The 23707-nt window shown below is 38.1% G+C and overlaps 1 protein-coding gene across 1 annotated transcript in view; it reads left to right on the top strand.

Moving 5' to 3' along the window:
- Positions 1–13873, top strand: part of LOC115367321 (immunoglobulin superfamily DCC subclass member 3) — a 32562-nt gene extending 18689 nt beyond the window's left edge. Inside the window, exons 7-14 of the mRNA XM_030062992.1 lie at positions 5806–5971; positions 7114–7364; positions 8154–8318; positions 8812–9000; positions 11030–11143; positions 12172–12301; positions 12628–12751; positions 13796–13873. Coding sequence (XP_029918852.1) covers positions 5806–5971; positions 7114–7364; positions 8154–8318; positions 8812–9000; positions 11030–11143; positions 12172–12301; positions 12628–12751; positions 13796–13873 — 1217 coding nt within the window. The remainder of the gene's footprint in view (positions 1–5805; positions 5972–7113; positions 7365–8153; positions 8319–8811; positions 9001–11029; positions 11144–12171; positions 12302–12627; positions 12752–13795) is intronic.
- Positions 13874–23707: the final 9834 nt, after the last annotated feature.

Genomic DNA, 23707 nt, shown 5'->3' with positions numbered 1-23707 from the left:
ATGTTATAGGAGAGCCATTTCTGTTTCCACAAAGAATGTTTTAGAACCAAGAACCTTTCAGACCTGAGTTTTTAAAAGAGCAGTTTCTTTAATGGGTCCTCAGATAATCCCCAAAGGCACTTCAAAGGCCCACTGAAAAAAGTTATTTGCGGAACCAGAAATGGTTCTTCCAAGAGTTTTAACCACTTCAACGCTGCCAGTCCCATCGATGGCCATGACAACATGGCTGAGAATTGTTAACATCCACAGAACTTTAATTTTTAGTGGAGATCCCAATGTTTCCAAAGATTCCTAATATGTCCAGCTGAATTATAGGGAAATGTTTTTAAAATGATGCACAGGATTCTGAATATTTTCTATTTGATGTGATGCTGCAGCCATCTTTGGCATTTTGGTTTGAATATTTCACTCAATATAAGTGTGGTGTAGCTTCAATGAAGTGCTGCAACCAGCAGATCCACAGTATGGATGTGACATTGTGGCACAACATGGGAAAAAAAAAAAAAAAAACATTATTTTTCTAACTTTGAAGGTATTGAGGGTGAAACGTAATCAGACTTTAAGGGTTTCTCCAAAAGAAGTGGTTCTTTATTAACTGATGGTTCTCCATTTAACCACACAACCAGTTTAGAACCCTTATTTTTCTGTGTGCCTAAAAACAGCCCTTATTATATGAACTAGATGTATGAATGGCCAGAGCTATTTTTATGTTTCATTAGATCAACACTAAATAAGAGTTACAATGTAGAATCTGTAGCAGCCAAATATAAGATGCAAGAAAATGTCACTAATATAGACTTATATTCATATATTTTTCTTCAGTTGAACTTAGGTTTCTGTTATCCATCCATCACTCTGTCCATCCATCCATCCATCCATTCATCCATCCATCCATCCATCCATCTAAGCCCTCAGCACTGTTGTGTCTGACTCTCTGATTGGATCAATCAATACTTCCCCCTATCAGTGTTTCACAAGTAGATTGACGATTCATCTGGCAGAGAGGAGGGGGAGAACAGACTGATCTTTAATATATTCATTAATTTATTGATCTATTTCTATCCTTTTGGGTTGGTATAGAGAAGAACAAAGAGCTTTATCCTTTGGTCATCTGGTGCCATGTTCACTCACAAGGTTGCTTAGAGAGCCACAAGTATTTTAGCAGTTGAAATGACCTAAGATTGCTCAGTTAATTCAGGGCCAAATTACTGCTTTACTTTAATTGTTGTCTACCAGCAACTATACTCTACTAAAACAAATTATAACCCAGAACTATCATTCCATAAATCAGCTTAGTTTTCACCATAGTAACAACTGACAAGGTACAAGAACAGTTGTATTTAGTGCCATTTAACATGGCACTAAATGGGGGGGTTACATCTGCTAGGGGCTAGGGATTGCATGCTAACTTTAACTTCAGTTGCTTTGCCAGTTTGACCTTGCTGCTGGACAGTTAGCAAGCAGTTTGTTCAGGTTCACTGAACTAGCTGACTTCCAGTGTTTTGGAGTAGAGACTACAAGCCAAAGATGAGACAGTTTACTGTGTCACATTAAGCTACATATGGAAACATTGTTACGACTACGAGCTTTTTCAGCCAGTTCTCTTTTTCTTGCCTGACTGTTTTTTGGACATTATTAAAGGCAGACTATATAGTTTCAAAGGGGAGGGCACAACAATGTGTTATGATACAGTAAAAAATGTTGAATGTCAGGTAATTCTTCACAAATTATGTACATCTGACATATTTTGAACAACTCTTTTTCCTCATAATCAAAATGTAAGGGGATTTCACTCCATTTTTTATGCTTTTGTGGACATGTGATATTAAAACATTGGACTCAAGAGACATTTATAACTGTTACATTGACGCAATGAGTGTACGGGGGGATTGTTTTTTTTTTCTCAAACTCATTATTTACGTAAACAAAGTGTTGTGCCCTCCTCTTTCAAACTGCATAGTCTACCTCTAACAGACAGTTCTGTGTTAGATCTCCATCATCAAACCAGACATGTTGATGGGACATGTGACACAACTGGAACACCTCTATATTCATAATATATATCAATAAAAGGGATATAGGATCTAAAGGAAACAGATATTGTGAATTTACTGCATATGTGCAAACATACTGATTCACACTAACTTTGAAAGTAAGACAGCTAGTCAAGGTGAAGGTCACATCATCTAAGGCAACTCAAATTTACATGGGTCTATACAGAAGTGAAAGTCAGTGTCACCGGCTGCTGCTGGCAGAAGGTTAGTTGAGGCCAGCAAGGTCTGAACTTTCACACAGTCTATCTCTCTGCTTGCCTGCTGGTTTGTGTCCATGGTCATGGTCAGGATAAAGGGACAAAGAGGACAAGGGGAGGCCAGACCAGATGCAAGGAGCAGAGAGGGAGGGGAGGAAGGAGGACTAGATAGTCAATGCGGGGTGGAAGGGCAGGGGGGGGGGGTTGACAGATGACCTATGACCTCTGACCCTGGACCTTGACCTGAGTACTGGGAGCAGGGGTGGGGGTGGGGGCATATTGCTCTGAAAGCAGTTGAACTCAGGGTAGGGGGGTAGGTGAAGAATGGGAAATGGACAGAAACATAGGGAAGTTGAAAGGGAAAGGAGGTGTGGTTTCAAGGTTTCATTGGTTGTGGTGGGGATGGGGGGGTGTTGGAAGATGGATGGTATCCCAGCAGAGGGGAGAGGGTGACCGTGATGTCATCACACAGGGGGAGACACAAAAGACGACTGGCCATTTTGGAGATGGCTGCTTTCTGAATAGTGCGTTAAATATATTCAACCACCCCTTGGTGGTTTTTGTCAAGAAAATATTTTCCTATGGAAGAAGGCTGAGATGGGTTCCAAAGCTTTTATGATGCAGATCCCACTGAGAGGGTTCCTTTCACACATTTTATATGAACATCAGCACAAATGCTTTATGTCCTGAAAACATTTCCCACACTATGAATAGATATGAATTAACCAAAAGTGTACTTGTTAAATGATAGGATGTCAGAACAGAGAAAAATCAATCTTTCAGTTCAATTCAATTTTATTTGTATAGTGTCAAATCATAACAAAAGTTATCTCAAGGCGCTGTACAGAAACCCAACAGATATTGGCCAAATCCATGGACCAAAATCTCCCTCAATAGCAAGCACAGTAGCAAGGAAAACTTTAAAACAGGGCCAAAAACCACGAGCAGAACCCGGCTCTGGGTCAGCAGTTATCTGCCTCGACCAGGAGGGTTGTATGAATATCTCTATTGACATCTACTGTTCATTTCTAAGGATGCATGTATATTTGTTTTTGAGGGATGCTACAGCATATAGCAGCTAGTGACTTATAAATTTGTGTCTAAACTTAGAAGTCACTATTTGTGTGTAAACTTTTAGCTGATATTCAGGCAGGGACACCTGATAATGTAATACAGAATTCAAATTCATCCCCTTTGAAGCGTAGTATAGTAGGTAATAACAAAATGTGTGAATAGATGACATTTGAGTTGTGAAATATGATTGGGACTTTGGTTATAAATACATTATGAAAACAGAAGATTGCAGCCACCCTCCCATTTTTAGTGCAATAAAACCCAATGATGTAATAATTATAAAATTAACAGAAAAAAATAATGACAGGTAACTGTTATTAAATTAACAGGATTACTACACTACTTCCTGTAATTTGTACTTTTGTAATTATATGAACAGTTGTTTGTCTAGCTATAGTTAGGATCAAGACACAAAAATGATCATTTAAAGTAGTTCTTTAATTTGTAAGAAAAGTGAAACAACATGAAAAATATTAGTAATGGTTTTGTAAAAAAAATATTGACTACAGATGGGAAATTCTGAGGATCTAGCTTTGTTTCCACAAAAAAGTGATTCCAAAGCCCCTCATACACACTGATGAAGATAAACAGCAAATCCCATGTTCCACAAAGACCACACAACATATAGTAGATACCAAACATTTAGGATTCAAAATAGGCTGAATTTAAAGATAATAAACATATTGTGGCCCAATGTCAAGCAAAATAACATCTGATTTCGGAAAGCCACCCAGCCTGGATCACACAGATTGAATTGTTCTTGTGTAAATCAAGTTGTAGTGCTATGTAAAATCCATAGGTGCAGATTTGCAGAGGGGACAGATGTATGTAATCCCAGTTCACCCCCAAAAAGGCTAGAAAACAAAGGGAGCAAACCTAATGAGGAATGACCTATGGTGAAACTCAAGGTCAAGACTGGGACCGAAAGAATAGCTGATCAATACCAAGTATGGATTGGTTGAATGGTCAACTGAGGACGCCTGACAGTTTAGATCATGTTGGTGGGACAGCTGAACAGATGAAGGGGTGGACAGCTATTCCCCCTGGTAATGAAAACATGTGCCCATGCACACACTCACACACACACACACACACACACACACACACACACACACACACACACACACACACACACACACACACACGCACACACACACATGCACACACAAATGAATGATCCTTGATCTGGCATTGACAAAGAAGGAAACACGAGCCTTGAACTTGTACTGAACCACAAAAATTAGATATTGTACTTAAACTCCTTAAAATTCCAGTGTTTAAATGCATTTTTTTTTTAAAAGCAGATAAATACAGCTGCTAAGTATCCTAGATATGAGATTCCAAATAAAAAGTGGGAAAGCATTCTTTACATGACTAAATGGGTATAACAAAGTGATATAACAATAAATCTTACAAAAGAGCAATGCTACTCATTAAAAGCTGTTTATTCACCAAATTCCCTAAATATGAAGTCCCAAGTTCTTCTCCCACTTACATCTACATTTCCCCCTGTGATGGAGGCCATAAACAGTGCATCTCTGTCCAGGCACATTCAAAAACAAGAGCGACAACACAAATCCCTGGCTCCACTGATTTATGAAATAGGCGTTTTGTTGAAACTTCACCCTCCAGATTAACGCCAGTGTTTCTACAGTTCAACAATGGGCAGCGGTGGGTGGGGGTGGTGTGTGGGGGGTCTGAGCTACAGCGGGTGCTGGTGTCAAGAGATCAATGAGATGCAGTGTGAGTGTGTGAGTGAGAGAGAGGGATGGAATTAGGGCTTAGAGAGTACTGCCTGTATCCCTGCATATATATTCATGTGTGCTTAATACTGAGCCGGGTGTTAGGCAGAACAGTCAACTTTGCATCTGTCCCATGACTGCAAAGGACTGGCTGGAATCAGCACAGTGCCTGTGTGTGTGTGTGTGTGTGTGTGTGTGTGTGTGTGTGTGTGTGCTCAAGAGGGGTCAAAAGAAGGATCATTTGTTGATGCTATAAGACATTCAACAAGCATCAGATAAATTATGCTGAATTTCCATCAGATGTCTTGTGTGTAAAAAATTGTGAAAGTATTATTAAAGTGCTGGTGAAAAGCAGTAATTTTTTTCTATATTTTATTTATTTATTTATGAATATATTTTTCAGTAATTTTCTGGTAATTTCTTATAGGTGCTAACAGCATCTAAATGCAAGAAACCTGATATTGTTAAATATGCTATTTCTATCAATTGTCCTCCTATCAGTTTTTAATTTTTTTTTTTTTTTTTTGCAAGTTACACAAGCTACAAGTTACAAGTTCCTGTAAATTTCCTTTCTTTCTTCCTTCCTTTCTTTCTTTTTTGGAATATATACTACTTTTAGAATTATTTGTGTCACGGTTTTATTAGTATGTGCTCTCTTACTTCCTCATAAAAGTGATTCGAATCTCCAGTCTGATCTCTGAGTCTTCTCTCTGCTCATCTCTCCCTCCTCCTCTTTAGCTCCTCCCGAGTTCTTGCAGTGGCCACAGTCTGTCTCCAAGCCAGCAGGGGGCAGTGCTGTGTTCACCTGTGTGGCCCAGGGCGTCCCAGAGCCTCACCTGATCTGGCTGAAGAACGGCAAAGTCCTGACCCCTGGAGATAATGTTAAGCTGACCAATAACAACAGGTGGGACAAAACACAGCACTGAGGGGCTCTGGGAAATAATTTGGTTTACTTTGTATTTCATTTAACAGAAAGGCAGCACATTCTGATAATAGGTTTTAACCCCACCGCTCCTAACCATCAGTATAGACAGTCACAGGACTAAAATGAGTGCTGGTCAGTGCATCCCTAATGAGAAATAATGCATGCTGAATATGTACATGTGTGGATGCATTTCTTGTCAGGTAGGGAAACCTCAACAAACAACACCATAAATAATAGAAATAATAGAAAAATCCGTTACTTATAAGAGTAGAAGCTGCAGTAAAATAAAATAAAATTAAAATTAATATACACAGATTTTTTTAAAACATCATTCTATATGATTTTCTCAGGCAATGGAAAAAAAAGATTTAAAGCACAGAATGTTTGAACTACATTTGAATATTTAAGCTATAATAATTAAAGAAATTAAAGAATAATGAATTGAAATGAGATGAACGTTAATTTCTAACTTTAAAAAACTCTAAGAACCACAAGTATGCATACACAAAGACTTTACTGTTGGACAATTAAGCAATTCCATGCAAAATCATATCTAAGGCTGATTGTTTGGACTAAAACAGTGGTTCTTAATGAGCTGTTCAGAGACTTTTTTTGTGATGCAATTAATTTATTGGAGTTGCTATCATAATAGTCGTACCAATCAAAGTGAGTGTCAGGGGTTTAATTTGACTTTAATTTAAATCACTCAAAATGATCCCACTTAAGAAATCTGTAAGAAAATTTATTGTAGTCCTAGATTTTGCTTTCAGCACTATTATTTTTCAAGGTACAGACGGTTTGCATTCATTCCTAGAATCTACCCATGTGGGAGTTAATTTAATCAAGTAGGGGTTTGCTGAACTACCATCCATATGTGGCATAATTTCTTTTAGATGTAATGTTGCTGTAGATCTTGGCTTTGGTTCTCTACCAAAGTCCCTATCCATGAACCCCCTTCTTCTATTTAATTAATTATTTCATTCATTTATTAAACTTTACTTTCTTACTTACTTACTTACATGCATACTTACTTACATTACTGTGTCCATGCAGTGCTAGTATTAGTAGTGCCTGCTGGAATGTGATGTGTGCTGTACTGATCAGGTTGTATTTCCATTCAGCACCCTGGCTGTGACACGCATCAGCTCTGAAGATGAAGCCATCTACCAATGCATTGCTGAGAACAGTGCTGGAACCAACCAGGCCAGCGCACGTCTGGCTGTAGCTCAAGCTAAGGACCTGCCAGCCTCCCCCCAGGGCCTGACAGCCAGTGTCCTGTCTAACAGCGCCCTGCAGGTGGCGTGGAGCCAGCCGCCTGCCGATGTCACCGACAACATCATCGGCTACGTCCTGCACATACGCAAGATTGGCGGTGAGTCTCAGGACACTCACAGTGTTGAGGAGGCAACTGTTTGTCCACTTACCTCACATTGAAAGAAACTGAACAACAGCAAAGCTTCCCTCAAGAAAAACATATTCATATTGAAGCAATAACCTGTAATATTTTCATAGAAATAAATCTCAAAAACCTGTTATATTAAATGTTATATTAATCAAAGACATTAGCACAAACTTTATTCAAATCTGAATTTAGGAGATCTACCACCAAACTATACTGCAACGTGTTGTTCACTAGGGCTGGGGGTGTCGGGTGGGGCGTGTATGTGTGTGTGTGTGTGTGTGTGTGTGTGTGGACTGACTGCGGTGCTCGTTCTGTTGATTTGTACAATTAAAAAGAAATGGAACTGGACTAATTGGAGGGTTTTTTTCTTCTAATTATGGCTATTGTTTGTGATGCAACACAGTCATGCAAATGACTAATCCTTTAAACTGCTCTGCACTAGTTTAAGGGATTGAGATGTTTCTGTGGTATGTCATATGCTCATTTTTACTTTTACATTTACAACTCTAATTCAATAGGTAATATAAAAATCCCATTATTGGTATGTATTTCTGGTGCCATATCAGCAAATTTTCCTTGTTATTTTTTTTTTTTATCAGTTCCTTAAATATTACAGCAAATCACATGTTGCAAAATCACGCAATTTAAGTCTTAATAACCACAAAAAACTTCATAAATCCTGCAGGAATGGCATAGCAATGAAAAGAAAGGTATATCGGTAATAGCGCTATACTAATGATGTCTGTCTGTGTGTATCAGAGCCCAACAGCCGTGAGCTGCAGGAAGCTGTCAGTAAAACCACCTTTCAACATGACCTCACCAACCTGGAGCCAGCCACCACCTACTCCATCTACCTAAAGGCATATTCTAATTTGGGAGCCAGCCAGCAGTCCAGCACTGTGGTGGCCACAACACTAGGGGGCGGTAAGGGCATAACATACTGCTGAACTCTGGTCTGGACAATGTGGCAAATTAATTTCCCCAACTTTGTTTTTCCACTTGATGCCTTTGTAATCAGGATATGTCCACCCCCTCTCAGGGTTTCCATCGGCCCCTCCATACACTGTATTTTAGTCAGACTTTTGCTGAGCCCTGTAAGAGCTTGTAGCAACTTCTCTCTTTTCTACATGTTTTTGCACCCTCTCTTTCCATTAATTGTTGGCAGCATACATGTGCACATCAACATAGGTGTGTAAATTATTGCTTCATTGTTTTTGCCATTGTTTTTATTGCCTACTTTCTATTTTACTTGTGCAAATTTGTGTTCTTTTTCCTGCTAAATACTATTACTACTTGCTGCTAAAAGAACCAAATTTGCCTATTAGGATCAATAATGTTTCATCTAATCTCTTCTTATCCTGGGCAAAGTATTATTTATTTATTTATTTATTTATTTCTGCTTCCATTCTTCTTTCAGTGCCAACCAATCCCACCTTCTTCACAAAGGTGATGAATTCCAGTGCGGTGCAGGTCCTCTGGGAGCTTCCCAGTAAGGCTGGTAAGGTTGAGGGCTTCAGGCTGTCCTACCGCCGGGTGCCTCATGCCGACTACCAGGGGCCAATTCAGCTGCCCTGTCACATCAACGCCCACACCATCGCTCATCTTGGTGAGTGTGACCAAATGTCTTTAGAAGTGTTGAAAGATGAGGAAAATCCTGGTCCCCACCTGTGCAATTTACTTGTTTAAGGCTAAAATGAAAACTGAGATTAGGTTTACCCTGCATTCAAGACATCCTGGGAGCAGAGAGCGGTACTCGGTCAATTTTAGCCTATTCATTGCTTGCCATAGTCCAAAGAATACCACACATTTTTTCACTGAATAAATAAAGTTGGCAAGGCACAAAATCAAAAAGTGTAATGGAGTCATCAAATAAAATATGACAGTTTGTGTGTATTTATTTACAGTTTTCAGCTGGCAGAAGCTTTTTTATTGTAGCCAGGAACTTGTTTTGACATCAAATGTTGTTTCTCAGTGAACGGCGATCTCAGAAAACATATCCAAGCTCCCCAGTTCCTGTTGGTAGGGGAGGGTCGAGAGTGACTCCCAGGCTATGGTATGATTGGGGTTAAGAAGAGCTACTTTACAGGCAACTTTCAAGGCAAAAAAGTATCATGGACTGATAGTGACTGTGTCATGCTGTGTCTCAGGAGCTTGCACCAGTCTATCAATATGAACTGTTTGGCGAGTCAGCATTAAAACAATAAAGAAGGAGGTACAGAGGATAATTAATCGAATGAGGAAAAAGAAACAGTCATAGCTTGCTGTGAGAAAATAATGAATTCAGTGGTTGAGTAGATTGGTGATTTAACGGGAGATGTGGCTAAGATGTACCTGGCCCTTTGCAGGGTTATCTATTTTCTGGAATCCTTTGTTGCCTGTAAGCATGTTTAACAGCTGTTGTCCTAAATCTCCAGTATTTGGAAAATGTACTGAAGAGGTTTTCTAAAGAGAAGAGCTATTAATGCCTGTGGTGTTTGACGCAGCAGTGTGTTGAATGTCAATAAGGCATCAGTCCATAATGTAGCGGAGTTACTTGTCATTGCCATTGCATGTGGCTGGTCATGAAAACAAAAATATAGCTATTGTACTGAAGGCCAGCAAATTATAGTAATTTTAGTGATTTTTTCTGCTTACTGACCAATATGATATTTTTTGCTATTTGTCAGTAAGAAAGGCATGCTGAAGATTTTTTCTGGAAAATTACTAGATGGATTGTTGCGAATGACTGAATGAGTTCAGAATCTCTCTTCTTGTAATGAGAAGCTGGGGCTGGAGTTAACAGTGATCCATAAAGCCAAGAAGACAGACGGGGTACAAGGGTGATGAAGAGGGATGACAGAGAGAACAAGAAAGAAATTTTCTCATTTGTAATTCATTTGTCAATTTATAATTCCAGTGTTCCATGCTAACCCTTTAACATACACTCTGTTGACAGATAACAGACTTGTGGGCAATGAGACCCTCTGCATAGTTCAGAATCACTACAAAATGGACAAATGTGTGGTAGTCCACTTGCAACAGTAGCAACATTGACTATATATACTTAATATTTCACTTTTAAATATTTGAATCCACAGACTTTATTATGAAAACACTACCCACTGTTTTTTACAGCTAAAAGACCAAATGATTCATTCTTGTTTTGAATATGCAGCTTACTAGTGAGCGGCTGATGTTGAAGGGTTGTTTTTGGTCAACCATGTCTCCTAAAAATGACACTCCCATACAACTAAACTGTATTCTTCATTATGTTTAGGGGGAAACATATTTTGTCACAGATTTTGCCACCCTACCTTCATGTGGACATCAGACTAAGTGATTACAAGGCTAATCTATGACAAAATACGTTCCCCTTGAAATGTAATTGAGAATGCACTTTATGAGAAAGTATGAGAATTTGTATTTGTATTTGTATGAGAATGTAATTTTTAGGAGACAGAGCTTTGTTGGCTTGAATCCCCACAACAGGTCGAACATAATGGAGGAAAGTGCAGGGGTAGCAGTCTCCCCTTGCTCAGCAGCAAGAGGAAGTATTCTTTCCGAGTATGAATGGTTGTATAAATGTGCTGAAAATGACTGTGTCTACTCAGTTCAACCTAAACTTTTGACTGATATTGATGGGACCTCTCTTTTAGAACCGGGGTCAGTGTATGAAATTAAACTGGTTGCCTACAATGGAAATGGTGAGAGTGACTGCTCCAAGAGACTGGTGTCACTGGCAGAAGAAGGCACAGCTGCACAAACCACTGGTGAGTGACTGCTTCATAGAATATGTTTTCCCAGCCACAAGCTGCAGTCATTTCTCTTCCTGGTGACAAATGACTGCATGTTCGTGACTGAAGCTGCAATTACTACAACTGGAATCCTGTATCAGCTGTGACACATTTTGTCAAACATTACTACGGTTTGACTTTTGAAATGAAAACCATGTGACCAGTCTGGGGCAAACTAAGGCCCAGAGGCTGGGGCCAACCCATGAGACAATTTAATCTGACCTGTGATCAAATATCATATGTAAATCATTTCTTATAGAATCCAATCACAGTGCTGAATACACAATGAATTGGCAATGAATTGTTTGAATGATTTTGAAAAGTTGCCGTTGATATAAAAGGAAAAGTATTATGATATAATTGAATGTGCTTTTAAGAAAAATGCACTGGTATAGAAAGTTGACTGAATAAAGAAACTAACAGTTTTTTATTTTATTTTATTTTATTTTATTTTATTTTATTTTGCAGATATTTTGCATGATAAATGGTAAACTTGGAATGCAGACCCAAAACTCTTACCTAGTTTACCTAGTCCACAATCCAGTCTTAGGGAATGCTTGTCATGCAAAATTCATTTATTAATTTGCCATGTAAAATAAAGGCTTCTAATTTATCAGAGGACAAGTACAGTGTGCCTTGGAGTTATTGGAAAAGACCTAAATTTTACAATTGAGAAAATAATCAACAATTCAAGAAAATGGTCACTCCACACATCACATGAGTTCTGAAGCACCTGATCTGTCCAAAGAGCACCTTTAGTGTTAACTTAAGACCCAGCAATGCTTGCGTCCTTCATTTTTTATCTTTATAGCTCTGTTTCTGTGGACTAATCACTTTAATGGTCTTAAAATGCTAATACATGTATGCTGGACTGTACAGTTATTCAGTTATTTTTGTACATTAATACAAAAACGACGGGCAGCATACATAGCAGGTATTGATCATGTAAGCTGTGTGCTATGAGGATGGAATTACAGTGCTCACCTCAAACTGTCTTTAATCAGCAGGAAGGAAAACCCAGTGTCATTGCAGGGATGGAGAGGGCTCTCTGAGTGGCATCATAATTGGCATTCATATCGGCATGGCCTGCATCATCTTCTGTGTTCTTTTCCTCATGTTTGGATACCGTCGCAGGTAACCTGTAGTACACATAGCATATCCCTTTATTTACACACTAGTACATGGTATGATAAACCAAAACTAAATGGGATATACTTGATCATGATCATGATTTATGATGCATTAGTATCAAAAATCAATCACTGGCTGCTGCCAATTTCCCTGAAACTAAACATTTAAACAGTCTTAAGCTTTTTAATGAATGTCCTAAAAGTTGGCTTGTTTATTGATCAATATGATTGCCCCTAAAAATGCTGAATGTCAAAGATTTGTTCTTCAGCAATGCTAATGTATTACAACCTTATGTAGAATGTTTCCTAATAGTTGGGACCTGTTTTCAGTCTGTTTTGCAGCAAAGGGACCCAGGACAGCTGGTCTGTACCAAGGGACGATGCAGGACATCTTGGTCACAATGGCATCCCCAAAGATGGTGCGGTTCGCTCAAGAGTCGAAAAAGTGCCTCAGGTAGTACCTGCAACAGATTGTTGTACATAAAACAGTAAACAATACAACCGAAAATTATAAGTTACCTGTATTCCTTCACTATAAAGAGGTGGTGAATATGTGAAAGTATCCACAATACTTTCATGCACTGTTAATTCTCTGACTGGTATATGTAATTCCCTTTATTTCTTTAAAAAAAATTACTAACAAATTGATACCATGGCCCATGAAGATATCTATATTCTATGAAAACTGATGTCTATGAAAACTGCACACATTCAAATGCTGCATTTGTTTTTGTTTTGTTTTGTTTGTTTGTTTTGTGGTCCAGTTTCACAGGCTAGTAGCAAGTTTTGAATATATTTTTAAACATTTTATGTTTTTCATAGCATTTATGTATGTGCTTATGATAAATCTCATCTTGGAGATGTACAGGGTGTCCATAAAGTCTCTTTACAATTTAACAAATTTATTACAAAAGCAAATAAATAGACAAATCTGTGGAAATTATTACAAAATGAGGAGTATATATTGAAGTTTTTTTGCCTCATTTAATGCACCTCTATACGGGCACCATTAGTTGCACAAAGTACATCAAGACGGTACTCGATTTCTTGCCATGTTCACTGTAGCAGAGCCTCATCAATGGTGGCAATGGCATCAGTGATCTTTTGCTTCAGGTCGTTGATGTCAGGTGTTATTAAAAACTTTGATAACCACTGAGTACATAGAACAAATCTGATTAATATATCTCATCAATTGCTTTTGTAATAGATTTTTTAAATTGTAAAGAGACTTTGTGGACACCCTGTATCATTACTTGCCAAGTCCCCTCACATCCAAACAGGACCTTGCATCGTAGTAAGAGGTTTTCCCCGGCTTGGTAGTAATGGGGTTGGTTATTATCAAGAGAGCCGATTAAGAAAGTCATTTGACGCAAAGAAGCAAGGTGTTGCATGACATTAGTTGAGAAAGTCCAAAGTAACTCGCATACATGAATCATTAACTAATTTCCTTTCTCCCCTTTTGTCTCTCTTCTCTCATCCTGCAATGACTGCTTCTCAGGAAGTGACATGTCCAGCCCAGTGCCATGTTATTAGTGAGCAGCACTCAGCTGGTTTGCCTGGCACGGGCACTGGCTAACTGGCTACTCTATAACTTTCCCAACCTCAACCCTGACCTCCCCTCCAACAGTCTGCAAGGTTCCTCCACCTCACCTGGCCAACCAAAGCCCACCCTACCCCCTGCTCCCTCCCTTCCTGCCCTTTGCTAAAGGTCCTAGTTTTAGTTTCCCCCGTAGCATTGTTGCTAATAACTGTAACAAACTGCCGACCCAATACAGAGTTAGTCCTTATCATTCTGAGTTCAACAATCTCCATGAACACCCCCTCCAACCACCAAACCAAAGCGTATTGCCTTTATTGCCTGTGCCCATGTGCATGAAGGATGAAAGCCTTTACAAAATATTGTCACTCCTGGTTTAGTCTTGTTACTGTATTTTTATGTCAGTGCCACAAAAACTTGTGCCATATTTCCAGTGGGAGTTCTTTTCATTGTTTCACTGATCTCCCCTTGCAAACTGACAAGTTTGTTCTCTGTGGTCTTAAAGCCTCAAATGATGCCAAATATACTGACCTACTGTATTTCAGCATTTGTTTTCCAGCTTATTGACTGTAACAGAGAGTTGCTAGCTTTGCCTTCATATAGCATTTTTCTCTGTGATAAAACAGTTAAGTAACACAGTGGCCTTTGCGATAGCCTTAAGAGATGTGAGTCTGGTTAGAAATGATTGTCTTATCACCGTATTGGCCTCAAGACCGGTTGATTTGGAGGAACCATGTTAGCATCAAACCCCTAATCCCCTAGTTCCTAATTCACTGTAACCAAAAGCTGTATACCTCCAAAGATAGCTACCTCAGTCTGAAGAGAATGTCTGAGCCATAGTTGAGGCAAACATTAGCCTTTTGATGCTGCTTGTGCTAGCCTAACTTCATCCTAACCAAAAATTATTATAACCCTTACCCCTCAGCAACTACTTACCAATGTTGTGCCAGTGCCAGTGTACCGTGCCAGCCACTAATGATGCCAGTCCAAAGAGTGCCCACCAGGATGACTGCCATGGAGAGCTTAACCATGGTGGAGCGGAATGTCACTATAGCAACTTCCTTCCCACTCTTGCCTGAGGTTGTAGCTGTTCTGGAGACCCAAACTTAATCCTGCCAGAGACCAACCTGAGCTGGAACTCTTCAGTTCAAACCAGGTCTCCAGTTGTTGACCTAGCATTTCTATCACTATACCTTACATTTTTGAAGGAAGCCTTCAACTCTCCCTTTTTGATGCAGAATGGAGTATTGAAACCTGAAGATATGAGGGAGATAGTCCATGCAGTGCTGCTTCTTTGATCCTTGTTGCTCCGTTGTTTGGTTATCCACAGCTTTCAAAACCCCTGATTGAAGTGGCCATCTCCAAAGACATATTTGTGCAGAGAATGTACCTCCTGGAAAATATGGACCTCAAGACTCAAACCCCTCCCATGGGGTAGGAGATGTGTTTTTCTATGAAGTCCATCAAAGAAAACAGCAAAGTGCAACCTTTCAAATGAATGCAATTGCATCTTTTGCCTGCACAAACTTGATGGCCTTTTGAAGGCAAGCCAAATAAGTGACTCAGCCCATGCCAAGTTAACTCTCCAGATGCCAAATAGGTCACCATGGGAACTCGATGGCACTGACTTGGCGACTGAAAATGTGTGAGTTTGAAGGAGATGCTTGTCTGAATGCACAGTTGTGGCATGCATCACCTTGTCAGCCTATCCAAAAACAAGAAGTTGTTATATGAAAACCAAACTTAATGATACCCAAAGATGTAAACATTTTGATGGTTTTCCTTATTTTCCTTCATATTGTTTTGAGAGCGGTTGCAGTTGCTTTCATTTTGCATTCTATTTGTAAATTTTTCCTTGAGTAGCCAGTATAAAAGTGCTTTAACCTAAACCTAAGCCAAAAACTTTCTCATGATTTAATACCATTTTTAAAAGATGAATTTTCTCACCTTTTGTTTGGAACTTGTTCCCAGTCTGTCCTTTCAACATGGAGCTCTCTTTTTTTTTTTTTGGTGATTATTATAATATAACTTTTAAAGACCAAATTGAAAATATATTTTCATGGAGATTTTCTGTGTTCATACAAAATGCTTACTTTTCTCTTTAAAAGTAGTTGAAATTTTTGCCAAATACTTAGCTTTCTTCGAGAAATATATAACCAAATACCTCTACATGTTTTAACATTCATTGTCTTTACCTTTGATGACATCGTCTCATAACCAAAGCACAGTAACATGCATGTGTGATAATGTACATGTGTGTGAATAGCTTGACAGTATGTGAACTTTGAGGGCAATAGCTTTGAAGAGGAACCTAAAATTTAGCTTTATGGGTCTTTTTTCTCATTTTTATACATATATTAGTAGGTTTCTCAGTTGACAAAATAGCACAACTAATTATAAAGTGTCCCATAATGTATTAGGGCTATCCCTGAACAGAAGAAATTGCAAAAAACAAACAAACAAACAAACAAACAAAAAAAGCCTCAGCATTCTGTTGTCCTCAAAGTTTAACCCTTAATGAGTGTTAAAGGTTTATTCAAAAACACTGCAGTATAAAAGTCTGATGGAAGCTTTTTCTCTCATCTTTCTTTCTGACAGTATTGAAAGATGTGAAACACATGTGATACCAAAAATGTGTATTTGATATCTAAAAAATATTTCTTAAAAATAATTGATTTTTTGTAGTGTGAAGTGTGTAGTCCTTAAGCTAGATTTCTAATTTTTAAAATGGAAAACATTTGTTGGTTCTGTTTGGAGAGTTTAATTTCTCCTCCTGTTTTTTGGTTTGAGTCCTTACTTTTGTTCCCCATGCTGTGTACAGGAAACAAAACAAATGTTATCTTTCTTTCTTTCTTTTTTTTTTTTTTTTTGGAAAAAGTAGTATTGTTATTATTAGATCTGATGACAGTTATTATGATAATAATTTTGAATCCCTGATTCATTTTTCCCATTACATTTTCCCCCTCTGTAAGATGCGTAAGAATGATGTGAAAATGTTTTTTAGAATTATTTTGTGGTGGCCTTTGAGCAGTGGGTTTTCTCTAAAAGATCATTTCATGTTAAATGAACATTTGTTTCAAGGCATTATGGATCTATTGAAGTTAACCTCACCTGCTCTCTTTAAGACCCACCAACTAGAAGAAAAAAGCTACAAAAAATGTAGTAGTGACTGGCTGCTAGTACCAATGAGATGAAGAAACAATGCTTTAATAATTATAAATGCTTTTCTGTTTTCTGTAAGATTCCATGGTGTGTTATAGCCAACTGAAAACCTAAGCTTTAAACTGTTCTGAGACTAAGGATACTGTCCTTGTCTCTTGCCAAAATAAAAAAGGTTTGGAAGTGGTGGATTGACATACAGTAGACAAGCAGTGGGCAGCATCAGAGACCAAGTTGTGATTTACAAAGTTTCGGTCATGTCACATATGGAAACATTGTTCTTTATGTCTCTTAATTATTCATTTATTTATTTATTTATTTGAGAGCCAGTGATGTAAGTATTAAACTTCCAATAATAATTAGAAGACAACACCAGCAGTTCACCACCACGCCAATTAGAAAATGAAGTTATATGACAAGACATAAAATCTATCAAATGCTAATTAACCAGAACACAAAGAATGGATCCACTTTGTATCCCCATTGCGGATAGCCTTCTATCCATGAATATTGGTTTACTTAATAATAATATTACAGTGAAAATTATGCTTACACTGGTTTTTAAAAAATAGTAGGATAACAAAAGCCAACTATCATATTTGGGTTCCATATAATGTAGAAATCGGGCATTACAATAATATGTGCTCATTAAGACAAAAATTTTATATTCCAAATATTAATGGAATATTGGTGTATTGTGGTGATGTTCTCCTGCTCTCCTGTAAAGCAGCGCTTCACTTCTGTTGGTAGTTGCATATAGATAAAATTACTTCTTAAAAAAGTAACTTAACCTCAAACCCACATTTATGTGAATCCTGACCACCCATGGAGAACGACAGGTGGTAACATCACCTGCCACCAAAGACGACCCACACTACTTTTCACCATTAGAGGTCAGGCTTCCCACAGATTTAGGTTCAGGATATAGTTAAAACGTATGACAATGGACAGAGTAAATAACTTGAGAAGAAGTAGGATCTCAACAAAGTGAAAACAAAGTGAAATGTTGCTTTCATGCTGTACTTTCAGAATGAGGATAAAACTATTTGTACTGATTGGGATACAAGTATTTTCAAATGTCAAACATAGGCTAAAACAGCTTGGTCTCTGTTTGACTGCACACTGCTATATCTGCATGTGTCTGTGTTATACTTTGCTTTCTTTCCTTCTTTGATCACATTCCATGCGCCTAATACCAAATAAAGAAATTTTTACCAGAGCAAAATTTCTCCTACAAACCAATTTCTTTTGCTTACATCCAATAGATACAGCAAGTTTTTACAATTCAAGCAAGGCCTTTGTCAGAGAGCATCATGTTCCCCCAGATAGTAGATTTAATACATGCCTGTAGGACTTTCAAAACAGCCAAAACATATCAGCACCCTGTTCACAGCCTTTAGTTTAGTTAAGTTAGATCTGATCTGTACAGAAAGTTTCAACACAATTTGCATTAGTGGAAAGATTAGAAGATTTATAGTACATTAGATCAGTTGGTCAAGGATACTCCCTTTAGTTTTCCTTTTTATCTTTTTCTTGTCTTTCTTCTCTTCTTTCACCTTTTCTTTATATGGGTATGAATCAATGGCCTTTGTTTTTTTCTGTCTTTTTTGAACAGTGCAATAAAGTAGCAACTATTCCACTGATTCAAACCAGTCACATACAGTCACTTACATTAACTTCAAGCAAAAAAAAAAAAGAAAGAAAATAGAGGATATTTTCCATTTTCAGGATTCAAGGGGGATTAACCGACATTGCTTGCAGGAACGGTACGGGCTGGGCCCACCAGGAGAGCCAGAACCAATACACAAAACAGAGTTTTATTTTGGAGATAGTGTCAGTTTGAAGGAGTATTTCTTAGGGGAGAAAAAGTTGGGACACCGCCACTCCAGGTAACTTTACATATAAATCCCAGTATATCTTTTATATCTTTCAGCTTATTCCTCATCAAGAAGAACATAATGTGACATTTTCTACAGTAGAATGTCATGATTAATGTTCTCAAATGCTTTAGATTAAGTCTAAAACCAGTATCAGGCTTGTATTTGGCATGCAGGCACACCTTACCCAATCACCACAGCAGAAGACAGATAATCACCAGCATGAACCATTTTCTGTTTGACAAGTCAAGCGAGCCAACCAAGGCCATCAGCAATGCCTTGTTCCAAAATAGGGGTTTTTTTTTAAGCTGCCTGTAGATTTTTTTGTTGCTGTTGTTGTTGTTTTTTTTAGATGCTTTCTTTGTTTTCTTGGCTGCATGTGTGGCATTCCACATTACCTTGTACTCTTCAATAACTAACAGCAACATTGTACTGTAATGGCAACACTGTAGAACACTGGTAAGAGTTTGCATTTGCCTTTTGTGAAAAAAAGGCACTTAACTGTTGCATTCGCCATCAGAAAGTAACCTTTCTTCTCTTTCTTTGTCCTCTCTCAAGGAGAGGAATGCATCCTTCCTTAACAACACCACTTGTTTAGGTTTCTCAACTCCCCTTCCTTGAATGACACGTCTCTCAAATCTCTCACATCCTATACTTTCTATTGTAAATCTGTTGGCTGATAAATCAAAGGTTGAGATAAAATGTAGGGAAGAATAGTGAGTGGAGACAGGCACTCTTGAGGGTGGCTGTAATTGGTGAGCAGGGAAGGAAACAGGTGCATTCACAGATAACTAGATTGAGAAACCAGTAGCTATTTCTAGGAGCAGGTCATTCACCGTGTGACAGTGAGATGTATTTTCTCCACAAAGAAGAAGGTGAGGCATTTCTCCTCCTGCTTCTGTTCCCTCTTAAATGGAATTTCAGCACGAAGAAAAGGCAAAATATGTAGCACTCCCCTTCATGAAATTTTTATATTTTTATTATTGAACAGCTACAAAAAATATAATCAAGCACTCAAAATCTCAAATATATTAGTTAGTTTGTGCTGTGATGCCAGATCTCAGCCCCCTTCACTGATCATAGGTCATATTTTTGTGAAAGGGATAGTTCACTAATTTTGGTAAAAAAAAAAAAAAAAAAAAAAAAAAAGATATTTTAGAATCTAAAATATCTTTTTTTTAATCTTTTATATCTTTTTTTTTTTTTTAATATCTATCTAAAATTTAGATAGATATTATTAAGATGTTATCTCACTTCCTGTCCTGTAGGACAGTAGTGGTACTATCTTCCTCTCATTGTTACTGAGTGCTGGATACTGACTGGATGCTCCAAAAGCTAACTGTTAGCCTCCTGCATTGAGGTGGACTTAACGCTCTTAAAAATAACTGCCTTAATCCACTCAGTAACAATGAGAGGAAGATAGTACCACTACTGTCATTATACAGTCAGAAGGGAAATGGAATAATATAAAATTTTTCAAATGGTAAGCTATTCATTTAAGTGGTGTATGCGTATTTCTCAAGTCCATGACCAGCAAGACCATAAGAACAATTTAACACATAAATGACATTTTTAGTAGAGCATGAAAATGGTTCCCACTATTGTCATGGACTTCCCTGTAATTGGTGAGTTAATTGTTGTACACTTGGTTAGGGTTAGGGTTGGAACCAAAGATCTCAAATTTGGACTCATCAGACCAAAGCACAGATTTCCACTGGTCTAATGTCCATTCCTTGTGTTTCTTGGCCCAAACAAATCTCTTCTGCTTGTTGCCTCTCCTTAGCAGTGGTTTCCTAGCAGCTATTTGACCATGAAGGCCTGATTGGCGCAGTCTCCTCTTAACAGTTGTTCTAGAGATGGGTCTGCTGCTAGAACTCTGTGTGGCATTTATCTGGTCTCTGATCTGAGCTGCTGTTAACTTGCCATTTCTGAGCCTGGTGACTCGGATGAACTTGTCCTCAGAAGCAGAGGTGACTCTTGGTCTTCCTTTCCTGGGTCGGTCCTCGTGTGCCAGTTTCGTTGTAGCGCTTGATGGTTTTTGCGACTTCACTTGGGGACACATTTAAAGTTTTTGCAATTTTCCGGACTGACTGACTTTCATTTCTTAAAGTAATGATGGCCACTCGTTTTTCTTTAGTTAGCTGATTGGTTCTTGCCATAATATGAATTTTAACAGTTGTCCAATAGGGCTGTCGGCTGTGTAGTAACCTGACTTCTGCACAACACAACTGATGGTCCCAACCCCATTGATAAAGCAAGAAATTCCACTAATTAACCCTGATAAGGCACACCTGTGAAGTGAAAACCATTTCAGGTGACTACCTCTTGAAGCTCATGGAGAGAATGCCAAGAGTGTGCAAAGCAGTAATCAGAGCAAAGGGTGGCTATTTTGAAGAAACTAGAATATAAAACATGTTTTCAGTTATTTCACCTTTTTTTGTTAAGTACATAACTCCACATGTGTTCATTCATAGTTTTGATGCCTTCAGTGAGAATCTACAATGTAAATAGTCATGAAAATAAAGAAAACGCATTGAATGAGAAGGTGTGTCCAAACTTTTGGCCTTTACTGTATATATATATATATAATTAAAAAAAAGAAATGACGCACCTCAACCCCATACAATTTACCAATAAACTGAAACTTAAATACATTCAAATATATTGTGGAGGACCACAGACAGACTTGTCTTTTTCTTCTGTTTTTATTTTTCTTACACTTGAAAACAAGTGTAAGACGAAAGTGTGAGCCTGCACCTATTCTTGCATAATTCACCTTTAATGTGATCATCCATAATACCCAAGCAACTAAAGTAACTAAATGCAGTGCTAACATATCAATGAACAGGAATAGGCAGATATAGCTCATACTATACCTAAACTGTTGTGTTGAAGTTCTCTCAATGTTGTATGATATTCTGCCAACTGTCATCTATAATATGCACAATTATTTCTGTGATGGCAGTCTGAATTCCCCTCAAGGCAGGGATAATGGATTGCAATGGAAGGCAAGGATGATTAAGGATATTGTTTCCTACACCATAAAAAGTTTAGTAACCTTTTATTAGCACATATGAGACTCCATTTGATAGATATTTTACACCACACCATGCTTGCATTTAGAGGTTCATAATTTTGCTATATCGTATTTCATCAATTAATGGCCCGGGCGTTTAATACGCAAAATCAACTTGGACCCCAGGCGTTTAAAAGAACCAGGTGGCTATTCGCTGCAGGCCTTTATTTATTTTTACACAGACCTGCACCAGGCCATTATTGTGATGACAGTTACTGCCTAAAAATATATTTTTTTAGTAAAAAAGTATTGTAAGGCATAAGGTAAACATATCTGTACATACAAACAATGCAAACCGCTCGCGCTGTGAGTTGTTCCCTCTGACACTTCTGTTTTCTGTCAAAATAAGAGTTAGTCGGTCGATTTAAGATTACAGTACACCCTTTTTTCTAATGTTAGCTAGCTCTCTTATTTTGACAGAAAACGGAAGTCCCGCACAGTTATTGTACAGCTAACTGTTTACTTCTGCAAAAATAAGGTGAATAGCCTTATTTTGGGTTTACCTCAATATAATGCAAATAATCGCCCCAGCGGTTATTCGGGTGGGCGTTTAATACGCAAATGGGTGCAGACCCCAGAACCAGGAGGCTATTTGCGGCCCGGCGAATAATTGGTGAAATACGGTATCCACATTCATTGTTGCATATAAATGGCACATATTTTGATCGCATATACATTCACAGACTGCATTATTATGTAACAGCTGGCTATACTGTCTTATGCTGGTTATACTGTCTACTGACTATCTTGCTGGCTAATAGATTCAAGCATAACAAGTCAAACCACTGGACCACTGAAGAACTGATTTTCAGTATTTATCCAATCCATAAAATAAAGCATACTGCATGATCATAACCTCAATACTACAAAGGTCAAGTGCCATTATGACTTTGTTCAATTTTAGAGTTCAACTATCTCTACAATGCCATCACTACAACTCTTCCACAAAATATTTTTCATACAAACCAGTGTTGTTAGATAATAATAATTTACAGCAAAACAGTGGCAATCAAGTTGACAGGTTTTTAGACCTCCCATAGACCCTGAAAAACCCCTTGTCCTTCTAGTGTTAACACTGTCACTTAACAAAATTACAACCCCTTTGCAAACACTTCAGTTTATGATATAATTATTTGAGCAAATAAGAATCTGTATTTTTCAGAACTGCCCAATTATGCTCATTTATAGTCACTATTATGCAACAAGCCACTAAGGGGGTAAAGGTTCTCATCTAGTGCCTCACATTTCCAAAGTATTGGAGACCAACAAGGAACGGTTTCTGTTGTGGTTTGTGAACATAATATTAAACTGTCATGAGCATTTGGGTCAAAAATAAATTGGTTTGGAATCATAAAAGCTGGAACCAAACAATAGCAAGACCTGAGGTGGGAACTGTAATGACAACAACAGTGGGTGTGTATTAGTTTACAGGGAAAGATGTGAACAACAGAGAAATCAAAGAGAAAAAAAATTGCTTTCAGTTTCAGTTTTCATTCCTGAATTTCAAATTCAATGGTTCCTTTACAGCTTGGTGCAAAAACCGGACCGGATGAGAGAAGGTCCAGACCACTAAACAATGATTGATATTAGTTGAAAACAAATTCAAAGCATTGTCACTGTTTTTTGCATCTCAGTGTCCCAGAGCCAAAACTCTTGGCCATCCAAGACTCCGGGACTACTCCAGGATTTCAAATACCTGCATTTAGGAGATCTGACACATGATCACACTGCTGAATATCTCAGGGTTTCAACATCAAATGT

Source organism: Myripristis murdjan, chromosome 11 (assembly GCF_902150065.1).
Source record: "Myripristis murdjan chromosome 11, fMyrMur1.1, whole genome shotgun sequence".
Classification (NCBI taxonomy): Eukaryota; Metazoa; Chordata; class Actinopteri; order Holocentriformes; family Holocentridae; genus Myripristis; species Myripristis murdjan.
This window is presented reverse-complemented; position numbering and strand designations above follow the sequence as displayed.